The 25,339-nt window shown below is 44.3% G+C and overlaps 1 protein-coding gene across 1 annotated transcript in view; it reads right to left on the bottom strand.

Moving 5' to 3' along the window:
- The window catches only part of TGFBR2 (transforming growth factor beta receptor 2), an 87,859-nt gene extending 69,331 nt beyond the window's left edge, over nucleotides 1-18,528 (bottom strand). Inside the window, exon 1 of the mRNA XM_036267110.1 lies at nucleotides 17,906-18,528. Within this exon, the coding sequence (XP_036123003.1) occupies nucleotides 17,906-17,999 (94 nt within the window). The 5' untranslated portion in view covers nucleotides 18,000-18,528. The remainder of the gene's footprint in view (nucleotides 1-17,905) is intronic.
- Between the last annotated feature and the right edge of the window lie 6,811 nt (nucleotides 18,529-25,339).

Here is a 25,339-nt window from a genome sequence, read left to right as displayed (position 1 = left end):
ATTGTCAGTTCCAAGTCCATTGGAAAAATGATCATGATGAATACTGGTGGAAAAGAAGAGAAAGAAATCCATATTGGTATGGGAGCTATGTGCTTCCTTAACCAAAATTAAGTACAACAACATCATGACTCAACTTCTCTTTTTATGTGGTGGGGGAAATAACTTTTATGTAGAGCAAGGTGCAAGAAAGGAAGAATACAAACTAGCAACGAAATACAGTTTCTGCTAACTGAGATCATTCTTTACTGTATCCTTTGAAAATGTCACAGTCATACAAGTAGGCTTTGCTACTTCTTGAGGTATAATGTCTTTCATAAAAAAACCAGTTGACTAAATAGTAGATGTCTGTTATTTGTGGTATGCCAGTCAAAACAGTTTTGTTCTTCTCTATATCTTTGTTCAGATATTCATCTTCAAGAAGTTCTGTGAAAGGAAATCCAAGACAATACCTGACCTCTCTGCCGACATGGTGAAGAAGCGCCCTTCCTATGCACAGATGGTCTTCACTGATTATGTTAAGCTTCTAGAAGCTTTGGGGAAGAGCAAAGCTACAGGACGGTAGCAACCACCAGTCTTTTATAAATGGCAACATCTGTCTACTGACCGTGGTGACTTAACCCTCAAGCAGACAGACCACATGGTGCTTCAAAGAGAAATTGTCCCCACAAAAAAAGGGGGTAGAAAAATGACTCATGACATAGCTTGAACTCCACTAGTAAGACTGGTGGACAAACCCTTCAAAGAAGTGCATCTTGAAAGAAGAAATTCCCCAGTCCTAAATGTGGCTTCTTTCTCATTTTTGAGGCAAAGACCAAGGCTTCTGATGTCAACACTTCCACTCTTTCTACAATGTAGCTACGAAGATAAAGACACACATACACACACACATACACACACACGATAGGACCTCAATTTTGCTCTTGGGTGGAGTCAGAAATGAGGCAGCGAGGGGAACACAATGACTAAAAATGGTAAAATGATGGGAAGGCTAGTCTGTGATCCTTTGGAATGCCTCAGATGGTTATCGCCTTCCTGAGTCTCCGTTTCCATATTATCTGTGAGGCAGGGTAATTATAATCTCGGAGGACTGCTTCCAAAATGAAATATGACACACAAGTGAAACTGTCTTATGGATAATAAAGCATTCCATTAACATAAGGGATTGTTTAAAAATGGTAGTCACTGGGCATGGTCAAGGTCGGCACCTGAGACTGTCAACACGCTGGTGCACTTTCCCCCAGGGACCCCAGTGACAGTCAAGTTATTCAAAGCACTTCTCTTTTCTGTTTTCCTAGCACTAGTTTCCATCTGCCTGGACAAGTAGACAGATGACTACTTTTATGACATTTGTCATGCGTTTAATACTTATTTTAACCACAAAAGGCACTTTATGTGTTCCCAAGAGCTATGCACCCAGGAGGGCTCTGGGCAGGTATGTTCACTAAAAGCCAGACCTTCTACTGAGCCCTGGTCACCGCTGCAATGTGCATACAAGTGGCTGCTGTCAACCGGCACAGTCATCAGCTGCCCACGCTGGCCCCTTCCTCTTCTTATCAACTCAAGGCGCTTCAGGTCGGCCTCTGTGATCATCTTGTGTAACACAGGAAGGTGATGTAAGAGAGGCGACTCCAAGTCCATCAGACTTTCCCAAGATCTTCAATGGCTCACTTAGAAGGATCTTTTTAACATAAATTTTATTAAAGTACTGATCATAATCGAAAGAGTATATTGTATCAGAGGTCAAGTATTGTTTGGGGCTTCCTTTCCCATAACTTAAAGATGAATGCCTGAAAAAAGATGTTAAAGAGAAGAACAAAACTGTTTTGACCAGGAGAACACTACAAGTAACACAGACATTCTAACATTTATTCAATTACTTCTACAGAAAAGAAGTTATACCTTGAGCAATAGCAAAGCTTGGAGTGGGATTCATTGGATCTCCAACAGTTCTTCAAAAACTAAACATTCATCAGTTAAGAAACTAGATTCCCATAGATTCAATGCAATCCCCATCAAAATACCAACAACATATTTCACAGAAGTAGAACAAATACTTCAAAAGTTCATATGAAACCCAAAAAGACCCCAAATAGCCACAGCAATCTTAAAAAAAAAAAAGGACAAAGTAGGTGGGATCACAATACCAGATATCAGGTTATACTACAAAGCTACTATAATCAAAACAGCCTGGTACTGCCACAAGAACAGGCAGATAGACCAGTGGAACAGAACAGAGAACCCAAAAATAGACCCAAGATATTATGCTCAATTAATATTTGACAAAGGAGGCAAGAGCATACAATGGAGTAAAGACAGCCTCTTTAATAAATGGTACTGGGAAAATTGGACAGCTACATGCAAAAAAATGAAACTAGACCATCAACTTACACCATACACAAGAATAAACTCAAAATGGATAAAAGACTTAAATGTGACCTGTGAATCCACAAAAATCCTAGAAGAAAATATAGGCAACAAAACTTTAGACATCATATGCAGCAGAACTTTCCCTGATACATCACCTAAGGCAATAGAAACACAGAAAAAAATGAACACATGGGACTACATCAAACTAAAAAGCTTCTGCACAGGAAAAGAAACAACCACCAAAATGGAAAGGCAACTCACTGTATGGGAGAGCATAATTGCCAATGATACATCAGATAAGCGGTTAATTTCCAAAGTATATGAGTACTCATACAACTCAACAAAAGGAAGACAATCCAATTAAAAAATAGGCAGAAGATCTGAATAGACACCTCTCCAAACAGGACATACAAATGGCCAAGAGACATATGAAGAAATGCTCAACATCACTAATCATCAGAGAGATGCAAATTAAAACAACAATGAGGTATCACCTCACACCTGTCAGAATGGCCGCCATCAACAAATCATCAAACAACAAGTGTTGGTGAGGGTGTGAAGATAAGGGGACTCTAGTGTACTGCTGGTGGGAATGCAGACTGGTGCAGCTACTATGGAAAACACTATGGTGTTACATCAAAAAATTAAAAACTGAATTGCCATTTGACCCAATGATCCCACTTCTAAGAATATACCCTAAGAAGCCTGAAACACCAATCAGAAAGAATATATGTACCCCCATGTTCATAGCAGCACTGTTTACAATAGCTAAGATCTGGAAACAGCCCAAATGTCCGACGAATGGATAAAAAAGCTGTGGTACATGTACACAATGGAGTACCATGCAGCTGTAAGAAAGAAAGATCGCTTATCTTTTGAGATGACATGGAGGAACCTGGAAAGCATCATCCTAAGCAAAACAAGCCATGCAGAAAAAGATAAATACCACATGATCTCACTTATTTGTTGAATATAATGAACATAACAGTCTAAGGAATAGGGTAGACCCAGAGACGTGAAAGTAGGGTACAGACTGACAACCCTCAGAAGAGGGGGCGGCGGGGGGAGGAAAGGGATAAACCACAGAACTTATATGCATGTACGCATAACCAATGGACACAGACAACAAAGCGGGGGATGAGGTAGGGAGGATGGGGAGGAGAGTATCAATGGGGAAAAAAAAGAAACGTGTAACAAAAATAAAATAATAATAATAAGAAGAAAAGAAACTAGATTCCCTCCTGTGCCCTGAAAATAACAGAAGCATCTCATTAATAACCCAGTAACAGGAAACGCTCTGAGTGTGACAAAATGCTTTTGCATAGAGCTGAATAAATATAAGGGATTGTATAATTGCTACAAACATCCTCACCAACAGCATCATCAAAGTCTTGGAAGATAATTGTTTTCAGCACTTTGGAAGCTTACCAGTGGTACATCACATTAAAAGTACTCTCTCTCAACCACTTCCAGTAAGTACCCCAGGATATGAAGCCATAAAATTCTTATTTCATCTCCTTTCTCCCCTAGATAGAGCAGAGGACACTGACTGTCCACGTTTCTGTTATCAAGTCCGGGGCGGCTCCACGGAGGAAGGGCCCAGGGGTGGTGATCAGCTGGAGGGAGGCTGGTCTGGACGCAGGTCTAGAGCTGGACAAGCGCAGGAGCACATTACCAGGTTCCTAGACTCGTGTTCATCCAGGCAGGGCTTCACGGGGAACTAATGGAGACCTTCCAGAACATCCGTGAACCTTCAAGACTCATCCCTATTAAGCACCCATCAAAGAAAGCCTTCATATTGAAGTCTCCTTCCATATGTCCTTAACAGGACTTCCCAAACAGTACGACCAGGAGTCAGCTTTGCAGGAAGGGAGGTGTGCCCTCGGGCAGGGAGAGAGGTGCCAGTGTCTTCGGACACCCTCCAACACAAGCGAGATCCTTCACTCAACTGCCCCTTCTCCGACCATCCCCGGGACGGGAGATAACCTGTGATTCATGAAAATGAAAGGCGGAAGTGGCAAAAACTGGCCTGAGTCAGATGGTATGGTTTACTTTATGACTTTTTCGGGCTTCTCCAGTCATAACACGTTGGGCCCTCTATAAAAATGCACACACAAGATGATAAATGAATCAAAGGCAGCCTGTGATGGATGGAAAAACAACCCTTAACACCCACAGACTGCAGCTCCCCACAACTCACAGACACTGCAGACTGAAGGCAGAGGTTGAAACCTCCACTGTACAGAGCAACTTACACACATCAGATCGCCTGAAATTTCCCACAAGCCCATGTTCTTTCAAACAATACTGTAGGTGGCTATAAATAACAGCCGCTGATGCCACACTGGGTGGTGAAAAGTTAAGCAGTCTAGGGGACAAAAAGTGTGTGTGTGTGTGTGTGTGTGTCTGTGTCCTGTCAGTTTTTCCCTGGCCTTTAAAAGTAATGAATTCCAACAATCTTTTAGTGAAAATGGGTGCTAGGTGCTAGAGAAGAATCTGAAGGTTGTCCTTCAAAGAGTTCTCATTCCAGTAGGAGAGTTAACACACACACACACACACACACACACACAGAGTCACAGGTAGCTCAAGGACCAAGGCCACCTGAGTGAGAAGCAAGGCCTGTCAGAGAGACTGTGAAGATTAAAAAGGAAGCCCGATTGGAACAACAACAACAAACACAATAGAAGAAGTGGCACCTATTTCAGAAGGTGGAGGTGTTTTTTTTGTTTTTTTTTAATTATTATTATTTTTTATCCTCACCCGAGGACATTTTTCCATTTTTTGTACAGACAGAGTAGGAGGGAGAGAGAGGAAGAGAGAGAGTGAGAAACATCAATGTGAAAGGGACACATCGAGTGGCTGCCACCCGCACGACCAACCAGGGCCGGGGACAAACTGCAACCAAGGTACATGCCCTTAGCGGGAACCGAACCCGGGTCTCTCCGGACCGCAGGCGGGCGCTCTAACCGCTGAGCCAAACCGGCCAGGGCAAGGTGGAGGTGTTGTAGGGTAGAGGTATTAAATGGGGAAACCGGGGGGAGCAGAACGTCACAAGGCAGGACACTGGGAAGCGAAAGGGTGCGTGAGAAAGCCTGGCTGGAGCGGAGCCAGGGCCGCAGGCATGTGCGAGGGTAGAACTGGACATGGGAGAGAGGGCTGGTCCCCTCTATGCAAGTGGTCATCAAACGGTCCTGTGTCCCATCTGTGTGTCTTAGGAGTCAGGGTGATGCAGCCTCTGACCTCAGAGAAGAAGCCAGGGTCATGTAATCACCTGGATCAGGGCAGAAGGATCCACGGAAGGTTCCTAACAGGGGCCACCCAGTCAAAATGCTGCGTGTGGAGGTGGGTGGAGAGGTAACTGACGGCAATGCATCGAAGAGATGAGGGACGAAGGGTGTCCGTGGGCAGAACTCGATGAGGAGATTCTTACAGAAGACAGAGGTGGAGTTCAGACTGGCAGTGTGGTAACATAACGTAAGAGCAATAATGAAACCAAATGCTCGTGCATTTCATGCAACTAGATTCCTCTGGTAAATAAATGATTAAGAGATTCTAGGTATTAAGATCTAAATTATTCTGATAAATAAGTTGAGATTTGATGCAACAGGAAACAACATGAGATACAGGTTGCAATGGAAAGTTCTTTACTTTTTTTCTTTTTTTTCCAAGAATAGTTAAAATACCAAAAGAAAAAGAAATAGGTCAGAAAAGAAAATTATTTGGACAAGTCAGAAAGTAGTCGTGAGAACTCTGGTTGTTGTGACTGACAGGGACCTATACTTGAAGACAAAAGTAATCAAGGTGCAAAAAAAAAAACAACAACAAAAAATTGCCTTATGGTGAGTAAAATACAGAGGCCAATCACTGAAATAGCCAATACTGGAGCTCTCAGAACCATCTAACATAAACGTTGAGCCAAGCCAGTGTGGCTCAGTGGTTCAGTGTCAACCCACGCAGCAAGAGGTCGCCAGTTCGATTCCTGGTCAGGGCACATGCCCAGGTTGTGGGCCAAATCCCCAGTGGAGGTCACGCAGGAGGCAGCCAATCAATGTTCTCTCTCATCAATGTTTCTATCTCTCTCTCCTTCTCCCTTCTTCTCTCTCTAAAATCAATAAAGAAAAAAAATTAAAGCAAATAAATGTTGAGAGATTCAGGAAAATTTTAGTGAGTCCTCACTGAGCAACAAACAATAAGTTTCTCAAGACAAAAGAAGAATTAAATATATGAGTAGAACTACTTCCTGGAAAACCTGGCATTAATTCATTAATTTATTGGCTCCACACTCTGCACACAGCAAAGTGCTACAGATTTTAATGCTAAGGTATAATAGGTCTTATGTAAGGCCTGCAACTGTCAAGGCCAACTGTGATTAAATGACTAATGAGTAAACATAATGAATGCTGTGAGTTCAGTGGAGAAACAGTTCCCTGGGACCCATAGTTGGTGGACAAGGGACATTCCGTGGAAGAAAGGGCATGAGGATGCTTCTTGGAAACACACTTCAAAACAAACTCATCACTTGATTTGCCCTCAATGCGTTCTCTCTCTTGCTAGCCTTGGCGCATTAGTTACAACCAGTTAAACAGGGCCTTGGGGCTTAGGAGGCACTAAACCACCCTCATAAAACTGGGAGCTACTCTTCCTTGAATCCTTCTCTTGCTCCGTGACAGAAACGAGCCCAATCTGATCTACTGAAATCAGTGCAGCTCATTCAACTCCTCTGTGGAAAATGCTTTCATACTGTCAAAGCAGTGCTTCTCAGACTTTAATATCACCTGGGGACCTTGTTAAAATGCAGGTCCTCTGCAAGAGCTCTGGGGATGGGCCCAATGATCTGCATGTCAAACAACTCTCCCTGATGCTGATGTTGCTGGTCCCTGGACCCCGCCTCCCCCCCCCCCCCTTCAGTAGCAAGGTACCAGAACATCTTTAGTTGCTGTGATCAGGGGATGATGTAAAAGCATCATTTGGGGGGTCAGATGCTTGAGCTCAAGATTTGGGCCTCAATGCATTTTATAACTCAGGAAAGGCCATGTTAAAAGAGGAGTGGAGCTCCTGAGAGAGGAAGAAGGAACAAGCAGGGTTACAAGCAGGAGGGGATGGAGAACAGGAGACAGCAACAAAGCAGAAGACTGGCTGGCCTGCTGCTCATTAGAATAATAAATAGGTGATAAGAGAGGCAATAAAAATTACATGATTCATTATAACAGAAATCGTAAGAATAAAAGAGTGTCTAGGGAGGGGTTAGATTGTGAGAAATTATTTTATAACAATGTAACTTAAGGGGATCCAGAATAGTGAATACAAAATGTTACTTTTGGGTTTGGGGTTTTTTGTGTGTTTTTTTTGTCATTGTTGCTTTTGGTTTTTGCCTTTTCATATATTTAAGGAAACACTGTGTCGCTTTTTGAACCCAATACTATAGGTTTTAAGAATAATACCTAAATGTGATATGTAGCAGCAAGATAGCCATTCAAAGCAATAGTTAGAAGACTCCTCCTCTGTGCTAAGTAGTGTCTGCAGAACACTCATTACATAAAGTGCAAAACACTTTATCCAGAAGTGCAATTATGGGACTCGAAGCTACTCCCCTGCCTAAAAAAAGCCGTCTGAAAACCACCAATCTGTAGCAAATTCTGTCTTTTCTGAGAATATTTTAAGAAAAGTGGAGAAGAAATCTTTGAAAGGCAACAGATGACTAATTATATTCAGACAAGTTTCCTTTCTTCTTCCCCCAAAATATAGAAGCTCCCTTAGAGCTTTCGTTTCCTAGACACAGAAAAGCATTTCACAATTCTCCACCTTAGAAAAAAACTCCACCGACACTTCAACCAACTCGGGGAAAGGGAAGAATGAAAACACCATGATTAACCAGAGACATGGAATTAATCAACACCAAGTAGGCCTCCTGCAGCAAGGAGGCAGTGCTACCTGAAGTCACCATGCTACGTAGTCAGGGATGTGTGCTCAGCCACCTGCACTAGGACACTTTCCAAATAACTATGGTTTCTTTCCCCCCCCCTTTTTTTTTTTTAACAATAGTCATCTCCAACCAACTTCAAGTGAATGTCTATGGTATTTGTCAGTTCTGACCTATTATGACTTTTGATAGCTTTCCATTTTGATTAGTGAAAATCACTTCAATGGTTTCTCTACAGAATGAAACATTCCAACAGAAAAAGGTGAAAAGGCTCATCTAATCCAATTTCTGTCATTGTACATAGAAGAAAAATGAGAGCCAGTGAGACCAAAGGACTTGACCAGGTCACCCAGACACCCCGATGACAGCATCCCATGCATTAGACTTCACCAGCTGCCTCCTAGGCAGAGTCTTCATCTCAGACTGAGGGCGAGATCTGGGTTACCTTTCCTTCAAGATCAAGGTTTTGTGATAATTACACATTTGCAACTTCTTTTCAACTTGGCATGGGGCCTCTAAACTAGGAAAACTGATGAAGGGGTTTAGCTACATCTGGGGATAAGCTTTTTTAGTTTGCTGATGTAATAATGAAGACTTAAGTCTCTGTCCAGAAGAAGAGGAGGAGGAAGCATTTATTTACTTTCTAAGCCAATAAGTACATCCTATCATTAGGCATAGAATCAGGTCATGTGGAAGCTGAAGCTTTTCAATTTCGAGGACACACTTTTAGAAAAAGAATGCAAAAGTTAAGAATACAAATTTAGCCCAGCTGGTGTGGCTCAGTGGTTGAGCGTCGACCCATGCACAAAGAGGCTGCCGGTTCAATTCCTGGTCAGGGCACATGTCCAGGTTGTGGGCCTGATCCCCAGTGGGGGGCGTGCAGGAGGTGGCCAGGCGATGTTCTCTCTCATCGATGTTTCTATCTCTCTCTCCCTCTCCCTCCCTCTCTTTCTAAAGTCAATAAAGAAAAGGGAAAAAAAAGAATAGAAATTTAGGTGTGAAAGTGAATGCTTAGAATTTGGAGTGGCTTCTTACAAATTTAAAATAAAAGCTATAAATAACAGAAATACAAAATTTAAAAACCCCCCACAAGTATTTGTGTAAATTTACTGCCTGATACACCTCTAAAATGTTTTTGCTACATCTCGTGGTTGCGTACTCTTTGATCACCACTCCCAGAGATATTCTGCAATAGTGTCTACAGGGAGAATCGAAAAATAACTGTCTTTCCTCTAGAGCTATTGATCAGAATTTGTAATTTATTGTTGAATAACTTGGAAAAGTTTCTTTCAGTTTTATAACTCATTGTAAGTAATGCCATATAAATGTTTGGATTGCCTCTCAATTTGGGATAACCTCTATGAAAGAAACTTTTTTTTTATCCTCACCCAAGGACATTTTTCCATTTTTTGTTCAGATAGAGCGGGAGGGAGAGAGAGGAAGAGGGAGAGAGAGAAACATCGATGTGAAGGGACACATCGAGTGGATGCCACCCGCACAACCAACCAGGGCCGGGGACAAACTGCAACCGAGGTACGTGCCCTTAGCGGGAACCGAACCCGGGTCTCTCTGTACTGCAGGCCGACGCTCCAACCGCTAAACCAAACCGGCCAGGGCGAAAGGAACTTTTTTTTATGTGAGCTGTAATATTCAGGGCACTACAAGATTTCATAAATATTCTTTAACTTGCTGACACTCTTTAACCACACTGGCAGGACCCCACCCAGAGTCAGAAGATGGGCTTGCACCAGGGAGAAGTCGTGAGTTAAAGTCCATTCATTTCATGGTAAATTCACCTGGCACACCTCATACATCCCCTACACATCTATGCATCCTTGAATTCCCCCATTCCTTCCAAATACAGTGGCTATTTTGCTCAACATACCTAAGGTCCTTGATGCCGTAACTATTCCATGATTCACCCAAGACTCTATCACCTCATGTATGTGTATATGTGTATATATTTCATTTTCCCATTGAGATCACAAGACAGGCATGATATTTGACTACTTTGTGTATGAATCAAACGTTATTTTATTTAGCTAAAGAAATTAATTGGAATAATATATTAAAAATGCTAAAGCATTAGAAAACTGTTGGGTATTATCATCATTTCTCTTAATCCCTAGAGTCTCCCAATACCCATGCCACAATGGAGAAGTGTTTTATGTCGTTTGAGGCAGTCTAGTCTCAGTATAGCATAACAATTGGGGTCTAGGCCCCCAAACCAGAGCATCTTGGTTCCAACGCCAACACAATCATTTGCTAATTGGGTGGCCTTCATTAAGTTCCCTAATCTCTACTGGACTTACGATGATCATAAAATCTACCTCCTAGAGTTGTTTTGAAGGTTGCATCATACAGACGAAGTGCTCAGTGTGACCCAGGTAGTAGCAGGATCTCAGTAAGGGGTAGCTACATACATTACTGGGAAACCTCCGTGAAGGCTCCTGAGTAAAGCTTCCTCAAGATGCGAACCCCTCTCACAGGGAGCCTGAGGCCGCTTCCCGTTCTAGGCCGGTTCCCGTTCTCTGTGTAGAAAAGTTCTGCAGAGTTTGAGGATGACCACTAGTCCTCCACAAAGCAGCAACAGCTTCGACAGATAAAGAGCCACTGTGCACAGGCTGAAAGTATACATCTGCCCCCATATTTTTCTTCGAAGACATCCATGTTTGTTCTGTCAACCCCCTAATTCTCTAAAGGAAAAAAAGCATAATTTTGACAATCCTATGCCTGTTTTGGGTCAGAAGGGCTTTTCACTTTACACTGTTCTAATAGTCTTGTTTTCTTTAAGGAGGATTGAGAAGGCCACAGACAAGTCAAATATTTACAATAGAGGAAGAAAACATCCAGATAAGCCTCAGCGTGCCCTCGTGTCCTCCATACACAACAGAAATGCAACGAAGGCCCTGGGAGATCTTCACAAAAATATACAGGTAAGCGCAACAGCAAACAAAAAGAATCAAACGAAGGAAGCTAGTTTCCTTCAGGAAAATGCAAACTGTGGAAAACTGAATTTCCCAAAGGAAAGACAACAATATGATTACAAACAAACTCTTAGCTTTTTCACCAATGAGCAATCTGTCTACTCCAGGGCAACTAGGATACAAGCAAGAAAAGCTGAGTGGGTCCCCAACACCTCTGCTCAGGCACGTTGTCGCCGCCGGGTCCACCAGTGACCTATTGGGAGGCTCAGGGCGAGAGGACAATGGAAGCCCACCTACCGAAGGTCAAACTAGCGGAAGCTAAAAAAGCAAACGACCTGCTCAATAAAGTAAGTTTTAATCCTTCTACCTTGACTGAAAAAATATATCTTGGAAGACCAAGCAGAACTTGAAAACTCTTGAACTACCCAAAAGTCCCCCCCTGGAGCACTCCGTGGGTATGGGGGAACACTGTCCCAGGCCTGGCCCACAGTCTGCTTTCCTCTTCCCACGGACCTGCAGATGCGTATGGACACCCAAGTGTGAACACACTCCTCACATACACAGCGGTCCCTCAACCACCCTCAAGGACACAGTGGCTATCAAGGCCATCAGGAAGACGGAGACAATGGTCCGTACAGGTTGTCTCAGCTGGTCCAGGGCCATCCAGACAGTGAATTTTGGGTTCCCAGGTACCTGCAACATGATCTACAAGAGGGCGGAGTCTCAACTCAGCAGTCTGGAATCTGCTCACCCCAGGAACAGGGGCTTGACTGGAAAGGAACAAAAGCAGTACCCATGACAGAGGGAGGGCTTTCTGACCTTATATTGTCTATGAGCTGAAGAAACTTGGGGGATATATCTCATAAAAAAAAAAATTTTTTTTTAATTAAAAAAAGGAGTAAGAAAGAACCACATGCCTTGAAAGCAGACGGCCTTCCCCAAATACCATCTCACCAGTCAGAGGCATGGAGCCTGCAGCTAATCCATTCGAATGGTCTATAGCCTCTGCCCTGTAGACAGAACACAGATGCTAGGAAACCCCTAAGAGCCTAAGAAGCCAGAGACCCTAGGTCGGCTGCAACCAAGGAGGCCGTTGCTCATGTTCGGTGCCAACACCTAGAATGCTGATCATGGCAAGTAAAAGGCCAGGTCCTTTTGTGAAGAGAAGAATCTTAACCACCCACAACTTTTCAGCTCAGTTGGACCTCAAATCCTCCTCCTTTGTGATGTTGGAGAAATCTTGCTCTTTCTGCCCTGACCAGCAGTTGTTTGAAGCCTGTACGCAGATGCTGGTCCTCTAAGCCTGGAATCTGGGGTTCAGTTACACATCTTTGAAATGGTGCATGTCCAACTGCTGCAAAGAGTCAAGTCCTAGGTCACCAGCGGTGGGTCCCACCACCAAGATGCCGTTAGCAGACTAGGAACACTAGAGCTTCCTGTGCAAAGAGACTCTCCCCCATCTCGATTTTCTGGAAGATGATCAGGAAGGAGCAGATCACACAAGCAAAGCAAATCATGAAATCAGGAGCACTGAAGTGATGCATTACATGGTAATTTCCCCCTTCTCAAATGTAATGTCCCGTACCCCCTCCCTAACTTCTATCCCAACACACACACACACACAGATACACCATGAAAAAGCCTGCACAATGCAAGCAGGGCAAGCTTAGAACACACACACACACACACACACACACACACACGCACAAGCAAACCTCAAGTGACCTTGCGCAGACTCTATCTTCCTAATTTACAAAATAAAGATAATAAAACTTATCTTCCATTCGGGATTAAACTAGGTTAAGGAATGTCAAGCGGCTGGCTTAGCGCAGATTCTCCCTCCTCACCTCTCCTCCCTGAGATGAGCCAACCTGCTGCTCAGTGTCAGGAACCTGCTGACATACCCACCGAAGACAGTCATCATTATCTTGCCTCAGTCAGAAGCAACAAGTACCCAGGGACCGAAATACTGCAAGTGAAAGAGGGAGAGCAAAAGGAGTGGTGAGTCCTGGCTAGTGTTGCTCAGTGGTTGGAGTGTGGCCCACGGACTGAAAGGTCTTGGGTTCGATCCCTGGACAAGGGCACATACCTGGGTTGCAGGTTAGATCCCTGGTCTCGGTCCAGGTGTGTGCAGTAGGCAATCGATGTGTCTCTCTCACATCAGTGTTTCTCTCTCTGTCTCTCTCCCCTTCCCTCCCTCTCTTCCAAGCTGCAGCCAGGAAGTGTGTGTCCCTGGCACCCTGTTTTAAACCACTTTGGTGGTTTGCATAGACCTAGGCAATATCCACACTGCTCTGCAGCAGACAGTGGCTGCGACAGGACTACCCTCCCCTTTGCTCCATCGCTTACACACAAAACATGAAACCCTGATGAAAAGAAAGATGACTTGAAAAACGAAATTAAGATTTCAGTACTCTTGCCCTGGCCGGTTTGGCTCAGCGGTTAGAGCATCGGCCTGCGGTCCAGAGAGACCCGGGTTCAGTTCCCGCTAAGGGCATGTACCTCGGTTGCAGTTTTTCCCCGGCCCTGGTTGGGTCGTGCGGGAGGCAGCCACTCGATGTGTCCCTTTCACGTCGATGTTTCTCTCTCTCTCTCCCACTCTATCTGAACAAAAATGTCCTCGGGTGAGGATAAAAAAATTTAAAAAAAGATTTCAGCACTCTTTTTCCATAGCTCATCAGAATAAAAGAACCAATTAATAGTATAAGAACAGTCAAATTGCCTATTTAGGTGGGGGCAGAACCTCTTCTCACTAAAAGTAAGATTTTCCCTGTAGACCAAACTTCCAATAAAGAGTGACCGCCTGGTTGTTTAAAATGTTTGACTCGGCTGCACGTTGCCCAGGGGGATGAAGGAGATGCTGAGCTGAGCATTACCTGGCTATTAAATGATGCCACAGGTTGTGCAGGAGACCCAGAGATAGAGAAATGAGTAAGACACACACCTTGCTTCGGAGAGAATTAAAGGCCTAATGAGCAAGGGAATCACATAAAGATATCATTTTGGCTTACTATTGTTAACAATTGTCACAAGCTAAAAAAGAGGCCGATCCCCATGGAAGGCGATTAGCTCAGCCCGAGGCATTCAAAGCAGGCTTCCTTAAAAAAGATGACACCTGAGTTAAGTCTTAAAAGACAAGTGAAAATTATCCAGGGAGCAGGCGTTTCAGATGGCACCCTGAGCGAAGGCAGAGGTGCCTACACCGCTCCCACAGGTGTTCACACGGTGATAAGAGTGGATTGAGAACTTGTGAGTCTTGGCAGGGTCTGGAGCTGCAAAGTCAGATGGGAACCAGGTCACCAAGGACCATGTTAGGCCAGATTCAGGTGTTCATCATAAGAATAATAGAAGCTGATAGTTATTGAGCATTTACTATGTTGCAGGCACTATGTTAAGCACTTGAGAGTATTTCATTGACTCTTCCCCAGAATACCCTAAACCCCATTTTATAAATGAGGGTAACGACGGTTAGAGAAGTAACATCATTGTAACAGGCTACACAGCCAGTAAATGGAAGGTGGGTTTGGAACCCAGGCTGGCCAGATTCCAAAGCTTGTACCCTACACTCTTCTATCTCCAAGCCTAGCCTCGAAAGAAAGATTGTGGGTACATATGGGTCCCTCATGCTGGCTACAGAATGAAGAACTAAGGAGGGCCAATTGTGGGTCTGAAACTAGACAGGTATAGAAAGAAATAGATCAATGAAAAAAACAGAGACTGAGAAGGAAACATTCAACATGCACCCTCCCCCTAGAGCATGCAACAACAAAGTGGACTTTGGACAAAGGGGTCTGGAAAATAAACTACCAGTGCTTGGTAATGCCTCCAAGTACGCAGGGTTAAAATGCGAATGGTCTCTTGGCCTTGAACGTGCGCCCACGTGTTAAAATCAATGAGGGCAAAGACCATGTGTGTCTTATTCAGTGGGGATGGTGTTTCCTGCCTGGCACAAGGAGGCACTATAAATACTCCTGAGAAGGAAGAAGGAGTCATGACCACTTTTTACAATGGCACCCAGGAAGCGTCATTCTTCATTGGATAAACAGGGTTAAAAAATAAAGAAAATGTTCAAAGGTGGGTCGATAACTGAGGATTGGTAAAGTGGCATGAAAAGCACGAAGCAGTTATGCCAACTGTCCAGGGGTATGAGGACTCATCAGCGTGGGGTGCTATCTTGGGGAAAAAGGGGAGGTATCCAAAATGTGATGAGTGTTTTGTACAAATCACAACTGCTTAAAAAATACGATGTGATTAAAGGAAGTGGCCTAGAGGTGAAATTGTGTTTTCTGGGAACAAAAGCAAACAGACCCAAGATCAAATTCTGGGCCTACTGATTCCTGACCCTGACAAAATGAGCACATCGTTAAAGTGATTTTAGGAAAGAAGTTTGTCTGCATGACACTTTCACCAACATTTAGTCAGCAGCAAGCATCTCTTGTTAGGTATCTGAAAAGTGAAAGTCACTTTTTTTCAGCTCTGAAGAGTTTTCAGACATGTCAAGTTTTCTCCCCCCAAAAGAGCAATTACTCAATTCTGAGCATTTAGGAAAAATGAATCTACTAATTCAAAAACAACAATTTTTTTAAGTTAAGTATATTTCTTAGTGAAGTTTAGTCTTACATTGAAATCCTTTGCCCACTTGTCAATCTACTAAACAGAACATGGTTTTTTATTGTTTTTTGGGGTCTTTTTGGTGACCTAATAGGAGGCTGTAAATAATCTCATTTCCTCATATCTTACCATGAATTAAGATATTTTGGAAAATGTTTTGACAGTTTATCAATTCTGTTAGAAATATCCTGAAACCACTTACTTACATGGAAAATTAAAATGCAACCGTGAAATTATCTTGTCTTCACTATGGCTACTTTAAACTATCTTCAAAAATTTAATTTCAAATGAATGCAAATTCAAAATGATTCCTTGCTTCAAACATGTAAAACTTTAATTCCATAAAGATACAAAATCTGGGGGTTTGGTAAAACTGTTTAAAAGCCCAAATAAAAAGCCACTAGGTTTTTAATTGTTTAAAAGTGTATATATAGATGAAATGAAACTGACTCATGAACTATTGAGTCTGGAATTTGTAATCATAAATCTTATCCTTGTAAACAAAACCTAACAAAATCAGAGCCCACAAATTTCCTTCTTTCATAATCTGAAACAAAACATTTTAATGATTTTTCACTCACACAGAAAATTAAGGGTACATTTAAAATATTTATTAGCTAACTATAACTCAGTTTTTAAGAGTCTGGGGTATAATCAGAGACAGTTGAACAGTTTGAACATTCTGGTAGTGCAACATAGGACAAAATCCAAGAATGAAATACCAGGATTTAATTTAACTGTGGAGCTCAAATTCGTGTTGGAAATTTTTGTTTACAATAATGCTTCTTCCTGGTTTCACTAAAAACTCCAGTCTTCCTGCAGCCTCCAATATGAAGTTCTCAATCCACTTCAAGTAGTCTGGAATGTATCATTTAGAACCTGGTGTATATTTATTCTAGACAGACCTACAGGTAAGTCTGCCTTAGGCTCTGGGTAAAGCAAACCTGTGCTTCAGAGAGCAGTGTGGACTGTCAAATCCTCTATTCCATCCCACATCTACACGGGGCATCTCCAAGTCATCAAAGGGGGAGGAGAGGGAGAAGATGCTAAAGATGAAAAGAATGGAAAATTATCCAATCTAACCATGTCATTTCACAGATGAGGAAAACTGAGGCCCTGAAAGGTCTAAATACTCAGTTACCCAGACCACAGCTGCAGATACCCTGTTATATGGATCATAGCTGCAAAAAAAAAAAAAATCTAATTTTTATGGTCTCAGGGGTTCGGTACTTTCCACAACACATCTTTAAGTACTCAATTATTCATCCCCCCCCCCCCAAAGAAACCTCTAGAGATAGAGATCAGTTGGGCGACAGAAATACGGTTTTCATTTAACCTTTCCGTTTCCACCAAGATAATTGTAGAGAACCATCAACTCCCAAAAGATGGGGTCAACTTGTTGCAGGCAACACCTCCAGCACCCAGCACCCAGCACCCAGCAGGCCCCCAGAAACTCGTTCTCCGCTGCCACCTGACAATCCCTCTACCTAAGGCCAAGCCTTCAGTGGAATCAGATAACTTTGCTTTGAAAAGCGTCCTGTTATCTGGAGGGTGCACGCAGGAACTCTGGGCCAAGAAGCCGGGCTGGGGGAGTGTGCGGCCCTTCCCCGGAGCGAAGGATGGAGTGACTGGCCTTTTATGGGGTGGCTCAGCAAGTCCCGGGCAGGCACGCAGCATCGCCACGGCCGCGGTGGCCCCAGGTGTGCCAGCTGCTCTGGCGGCCTTGGCGGCCGCCGCTCCAGGCCGCTGCTCCCCTGCCTCCTCCAGATAACCAACTTCTCAAACTTCCCTTTCCGGGGGCCGGGGCGCGCCTCCAACGCAGCCAACGCACAACGCCTTTCCTGCCCGCACAAAGCGGGCCAAACGCGCCCCGCGCCCCCTGCCACTTGAACTTTCCTTCTCTTTTGAAAGTAAAACTCCCACACCCTGTGGCTAAGGGAGCCGGGCTGCGGGATGCCCGAGGGGCACGCTCCGTTTCCGCCCAGTGCCGCGTCCCGGGGCTGCCTGTCAAGCGCAGCGCAGAGGCGGGGAGGCCGGCGGACCCCAGGCGCCCCGCCAAGCCGGGCTGGGGGCCACTCACCGGACTTCTGGACGTGCGGAGGGATCGTGCTGGCGATGCGCGTCCACAGGACGATGTGCAGCGGCCACAGGCCCCTGAGCAGCCCCCGACCCATGGCAGACCCCGCTGCTCGTCATAGACCGAGCCCCGAGCGCAGCGGCTGGCGCCTTCCCGGACCCCTGGCTGCGCCTCCGCCTCGCGTCCTGGCGGGACGCCGCGCCCGGCCGGCCGGGCAGATGTGCGGGCCAGATGTGGCTGCGGGTCGACTGCGAGGAGGGGGCCTGGAGGCCGGCGAGGCGCGGGGAGGCCCCCGGCGGCCGAGGGGAGCTGCGCAGGAGGCCGGCTCCTGCTCCTGTCCCGGGCGTGTGCGCGCGCGGGGGTGTCGTCGGTCCGGGCGCGCGAGTGACTCACTCAACTTCACCCGGCGCTGCGGGGGGAAACAGGAAACTCCTCGCCAACAGCTGGGCAGGACCTCTCGCTGCCCGGGAGCCTTCTCCCTCTCTTCCCTTCCAGCCCTGGCTCTCTCTCCTAGCTGCCAATCATGTCCCATAGACCAGCCCCTCCTAAGGCTTTGGCAAACTTTCAGCTGCCCCTCGCCGCCCTCAGGAGTCCTCGCTCCAAGTATTTACTCCGGGGTGACTAAGTGCACACGTTTCACAAAGTGATTGAACGTAGAAAGTGTATATGCTTTTCAAAGCACCCTCACGGAGCACCTTCCCCCTCCCTCCACCCTTCTTCGGAGGGTTCTAGGTGCATGAGAGCTGTGTTTTCAAACTACAAGTCGCAACCCAGGAGTGGATGCTGAAATCCAAGGAGTTGTGAGCACTTTTTTTTCCCTGTTAAAATCGTCAGAGTAAGCATTGCCTACTTATAAACTTTTGTTTCAGTTATGTATGCATACACCGCTACATTGTGAAATGTTTTTCTCGGTGTAAGTGGAAGTCTAGAAGTTTTTTCTTAAATAGTGTGCATGTTGATGACCTGTTAAAATGCAGATTCTGATTCAGCACACCTACGATGGGGCATTTCTGATGAGCCCCGGGTGGTGTCTCCCATTTTGAACTGACTCATCCTGGGGGTGGTTCAGTGAGGAATTGTAAATGATCAGCCATCACAGAGTGATAATGGTGGGAAATGTTCTCTTCAAAGTGTATCATGTGTGGCAGAAAATATAAAAATAAAAGTGGCCTGGAAGCCAGCTGAATGCCAGGGTGTGCATTCCAATAGTGCCAGCGAAGAGAAAATACTTAGCCTATCCTCTGCAAAAAGTGGAATCCAAGGAGCAAGACAGGATAAACTTTCAACTTTCCTTCTTGCCAGGGGGACCAGGCTTGCCCCAAACAATTCTGGTGTACATGTGTTTTGAAGTTAATCATTGTCCAATCAGAACACATTCTCTTTTCCATGTGTCTTGCTTGGATAACAAGTTATAAGCTCACCCTACTAATAGCTCTTGAAACATTGATTCCATATAGCCCTCTGATCAGGGGATCTTCCAGCGGGTTAAACAACTATCTCCTTTTATCTGAGACAAAGATTGTTGGCAGAAAGGCAAGGTAGCCAGGCTTACTGGAAATACATACAGGCAAATAGCCTCTCATAAACTCAGCTCCTGAAATCTTCCCTGTCGATCTGTGAGTTCATTTGCTTGATCCCGGCACCTTAATTCTTTTCACCATGGTTCCAACCAGCACCGAAACTGCCTCTGAATGTGCCTTTTAAGAAAACACCACTTGCCAGCTCTTAAGTTTAGGATCCAGAAAGGGCAGGGAAGTTAGGAGGGCTGGGCGTCTTCTTGCCCACCAACAACATTGGCAAAGCTGGAGCCATTTTAAGGTGGAGAAAAGTTGAGCTCAAAATCTGCTTCTCCCCATTTCCTCCTCCACAGCCACCTTGCTTATGCCATTACCATCCCTTGAACAGTAGCTCCCCAGCCACTCATCCTCAGTCAAGGTCATTCTGAACCCTTTTACCTGGTTCTCAAACCAGAGCTGAAGTCAGTGTTTCTAAATGCAAACCTGGTTATACCACCCCGCTGATTAAAATCATGTAATGGCTTCTCACTGTTCTTGAGTTAGAGGGTAGGAACCAGACCCTTGCATGCCTTCAAGCCCCCTTCTCTCTTGTAACTTTCCATTGGACTTCCCCCTTCTACCCTGCTGGGGGCCTTCTCTAAATGCTCCTCTATTCTTCCAGCACAGAGCCCTTCCCAGGATGCACTTCCCTTCCTCTGACCTTTCTTTCTCCGTCACCCAGCCAACTCCTAATCTTCCTTGGGTGGATCAGAACTTCCTTGATGGGCAAGCTTTCCCTGACCTCCCTGAGTAGATCTTTTATGATAGTTTCTCTTGGCACCCTCTGCCTCTCTTTTTCAGCACTTATACACTGCTGTAGTTTTAGCATTCTTTAACTTTTATTCTTCTCCCTCACTTAAGTCCAAATTCCTTGAGGACAGAGATCACCTTTGATCCACTCATTATTATATTCCCAGCGCATAGCATATAATAGGTGTTCAATCCATTTTTGTTCGTTGAATGAGCAAATGAGGTAATAGAGATGCAGAAGGAAGCCATACTTAATCCTCCTAATTACTTCATAACTCTGAAGAAGGCATTGTATTACCTAACAACCTGAGATAAACAAGCTAGATTTTAGCTGAGAGTCATGTGACTTCTACTTCCTTTTCTTAAAAATAGAGAAGTGTGTAAGTTTCTTTTCTTTTTTTTTTTCTAAATGTGCCCAAGTTCCTCTAGACAGCATACATATGCTTCCTTTCTCTCCAAAACACTGAGGCAATAAATGCCCAATTGATCTTAAAGGCTTTCTTTTCCATAGTTATTGCAGATGTTTACATTGTTAGAGGCCAGGTTTGAGGTATTTCATTCTGTGGTGGAATATCTAACTGGTAGTCTTCGCCATCGTGTATCATGAATGTTGATTTTAGTTCTGTTTGCCTTTAACATTTCCCACTTTATCCTCAATCCCCTGTGAAATTGACAGTCTGGCTGCAGCATTGCCAAGGGCAAACTAGTCTTTTAGCAACCATCACAATGAAATCATAGACCTGTGAACTCATACATATTGCAACTTGACAACCGTAGTCATTTGTCAATATCACCTTCAATTTTCATTGAAAGAGGAGTTTGATACCCTTAGTGAAGACAACGCTTCACACATAGTTGCATAGTTGACTAAATATAATTTTCTGTGTAGCCACATAGGCAGTTAATAGACATATGCAAAAATTGGGCCATTTGCAGATGGAGATAAAAAGGGAAAGCTAGATTCAGGACTTACAAAACAAGGAAGGTAATGTTTCAGCCCTTACCCAGTTGAACGACGATAAAAACCAACTTGAACCAAAATTAAACAGCTTGAATACTTTCATTTTTCCAGGTTTACAAACTCTATACACACACACATAAAACACTTGGACTGAATCAAAATGTGGTTAATGTGAACCCTGCATTTCCCAGTTGTGATGAAGCAAGAATTTTCTACTCCCCTGAACTTGTTGACATGCAGCTGTTGAGGTTACTGGTGACTAAAGCAGTTGACAGGGAGGTACTTCTCCATGTAAATCAATCAGCGTACATTCTCAGCTCTTATCTCTTGCCCAATTTTCCTTCTATTGTGAAGCAGACCAATAAGCACTAAGACAATAGTGAATTTGTGCGGGTCATCCACCCACTCTTTCAGGGTCGTCCATGATGCTAGGTCTACCAGGAAACATTTTGTGATTCTTCCGGCCAAATATGATCTCTCCTCTCCCGGGGAGAACCCAAGGGGCATTAAGTTTATTTATTATTATTATTTTTTAAATGTCTGCTCCATGCTGACACGAATTGCATTATAGTTATACATTTCTGTTTTGGAATTCTATCCCACCGATTGTCAAGTCCTTGAAAGGGAAAATTATTCCTTTGTCAACTTTCTTCGATCCCCAGGTTGTGCCCTATTGTACTCGGTGTGTGCTTCTTGTCTTCGGTAGAGTGACAATAAGAATATCTATTTCTGCCCTGGCCGGTTTGGCTCAGCGGTTGGAGCATAGGCCTGTGGTCCAGAGAGACCCGGGTTCGGTTCCCGCTAAGGGCATGTACCTCGGTTGCAGTTTGTCCCCGGCCTTGGTTGGTCGTGCGGGTGGCAGCCACTCGATGTGTTCCTTTCGCGTCGATGTTTCTCTCTCTCTCTCTCTCTCTCTCTCTCTCTCTCTCTCTCTCTCTTTCTCTGTTCCTCTCTCTCCCTCCCACTCTACCTGGGCAAAAAATGGAGGAATGTCCTCGGGTGAGGATAAAAAAAAAAAAAAAAAGAATATCTATTTCCCTAATCCATTCCCTTGTTTGCAATTCTTTATGATACTAATAGGACCTGCAATTATGTCACATGTTTACAGAAAGTACAAATAACTTCTTTGGGGGGAAAAATAACTTTTTAAAAAATTACAAAAGTAAGATATAGATTTCTTTTAGATAGAATAAAGCGTCTGAAATACAGACAAGTCAAAAGCAGAACATAAATAGAATCCCTAACCTTGTCACTGATAGATGATCACTGTCAACATTTTGGAAGAAGTCTTTGCAATACTATTCTGATCTTCACTTTACAGGTAAAAGAACTTGAGGATTAGAGAGAATAAGTATTCAAGTATTTGGCAAAGGTCACATGTCTAGAAAGGGACAGCTTGAACTAAGGCCTGCCTAGCGCCAGACTTGTTAAGGCAGCCCCAGCAAACAACTCTACTTCATTTCCTGCCTGCTTGCTCTGTTGTCTCTTCTCAATATCTTTACAGGTTTGTTTTCTTCTGCTTGTTCAAATTCAAATGCTCACCAATTCTGCCCTCTGCCCCGTCTCACTTCTGCTCGGGACACATCTATTTCTGTGGTTTCAGTGATTTTCAAAGCTAATGATCAAGCTCTAATTTCTCACTAAAACTATAATTTATTTCAACTGCCTACTCTACTCTCTTCATAGATGTTCTACTGGCATCCACACTTCCTACTGTACGGTGGAACTCCAAAGATGTATGTGCCCCTGGCACATTTCCCATACCAAGGAAAGGCTCCATCTCAATGGGTAACCCAAACCAGAGCCACGAACATCAACTAAGCGTTTGTCTCTGTTTTACCCTCCAGAACTTAGTAGGTTTTAGTAGCCTATTTACTTCCAAAACATCTCTTGAATCAATTCTGTTCTCATCCCCATCACTCACATTGTTTTAGTTCTGTTTCTTATTTCATGTGGGATTATTTCAATTTCCTCATCTTCTTGCCTCTCTAGTCTCTCCCGATTCTACTATATGCTCCACTGTTACCAAAATGATCCCCTCCACAAATACAAGAATAGCAATCACATTTAAAATGATCCAGTGCCTTTCAGTTGTCTTCAGGATCTAATTTCAACCTACCATTCAGCTATCTATTCATTCGTCCAGCATTTAATTCTCTACTATGACCCAAATGTTGTGTTAAGCAATGAAGACAGGACTCAGAACGTGTAATCTTAGCCTAACTGGGGGCACAAGGCTGTTCTTCTGATCTTGTGTGAAACACTGATAAGTAAACAAATCATTTTAAGAAATATGATGATACGATTGTCACAATGGTGATAAGGTCAGGGTACCATGGGAGAAGACTCTATAGCTATTACTCTAACCTCAGAGTAAGAGAAGGCCTAAGGGAAGAAATGCCTTTGAGCAGAGTGCTGAAGAATGCTCAGTAAAGCCAGGAGCAAGATGTTACAGATACAGAGGGGAGCAGTGACGACCAGGAGGCACGTGAACTTGGAGTGGGTGAGGAAATGCAAATATTTTAGAATGCCTAGCCCTGGCTGGTTTGGCTCAGCGGTTGGAGCGCTGGCCTGCGGACCAGAGAGTCTCAGGTTCAGTTCCCGCTAAGGGCACGTACCAAAAAAAAAAAAAAAAATAGAATGCCCAGAGTATAGATTTGAAGGGATTTTAGATTTAATTTGGGCCCAAGTCTGCACCCCTGCCTGAATCCATGCTCTTTGCCTTATAACTGTGTAGTCCCTCCCCTTAGAGGCAAAGGGTTTTTGTAGGCAAAATTATTATGGGGATTGCTATGGAGATGGGATGAGGAGAACAGCTGGACTTTAAATTTTTGGTGTCATCTACAATTTTGATTATATATGCACTTACAGACTATGGCCAAGATCACTGCTTCTGTACACAAAATCCAGTCTCTCTTTCCACTTTGCTGTCTGAGTCCAATTTTGTTTAGGGTGTGGATTTAACTACATCTTTGGGAAAGGGCCCATTTTTGCTTAAGGGTAGATATGTGATCCAGTTCTGCACAAGGACATATAAGAAGAAGTCTGATGGGGACTTGTGAGAAAAATGTTTTTCTTTTTCTTTTTTTTTTTTTTTTTATCCTCACCCGAGGACATTTTTGCATTTTTTGTTCAGACAGAGCGGGAGGGAGAGAGAGAGAGAGAGAGAGAGAGAGAAACATCGATGTGAAGGGACACATCGAGTGGTTGCCACCCGTACGACCAACCAGGGCCGGGGACAAACTGCAACCGAGGTACGTGCCCTTAGCGGGAACCGAACCCGGGTCTCTCTGTACCGCCGGCCGATGCTCCAACCGCTGAGCCGAACCGGCCAGGGCTTTTTCTTTTTCACATTTTTTTTTCTATCCTCATCCGAGGACAATTTTCTACCTTCTGTTCCGATAGAGTGGGAAGGAGAGAGAGAGAGAGAAAAACATCAACATGGCCGCCACCAGCATGACCAACCATGGTTGGGGACAAACCGCCAGCGAGGCACGTGCCCCCAGTGGGGGCCGAACCCGGGTCTCTCTGGGCCGCAGGCCGCCGCTCCAACCGCTGAGTCAAACCAGCCAGAGCGAGAAAAATGTTTTTCTAACTGGTTACAAAGAAGTGTCCATGGAGATCTACTCTGCCCCTCACCACTCTTGTGTCCTACCTTTGAACACGATTGGGGAGGATAAAACTGTTCGAGGTGATATCATCACCTTTCAACAATGAGAAGAAGGGCAAAAGTATCACGGAGCAGAACCACTGAACCAATACCAGCAACTACCTCAATGTGGACATGATCTGAACATGGAAGGCAGTCTTCAGAGACAGCAAAGTTCCCTTCCATCCCTCACTGCACTCGCCTGGTACTCTCTACTTCAAGAGTTGGGCTGGGGTCTCTGATTTGCCCTCTCCTTGAAGCTGGCCAGGCTTTCGCCAATAGGACATGGTGGAAATGACGCCGTGCCCGCCTGTTCTAGGACTGGTCTCAAAGACAGACTTCCTTTCTCAGAACCCAGTTACCAGGTAAGAAGTCAGAACATCCTGAGAATGTCATTCCGTGAGAAAGCTTGAGCCAGTCATGTGAAAGGTCACAGAGAGAAGAGACACCAGCCATCCACCAGCTTCCCGGCCCTCCCACCACAGACACCAAACATGGATACATGAAGCCATCTTAGCCTT

This window comes from Molossus molossus, unplaced genomic scaffold (genome assembly GCF_014108415.1).
Source record: "Molossus molossus isolate mMolMol1 unplaced genomic scaffold, mMolMol1.p scaffold_m16_p_18, whole genome shotgun sequence".
Classification (NCBI taxonomy): Eukaryota; Metazoa; Chordata; class Mammalia; order Chiroptera; family Molossidae; genus Molossus; species Molossus molossus.
Note: the sequence above shows the minus strand (reverse complement) of the source record. Positions and strands in the feature narration are given on the sequence as shown.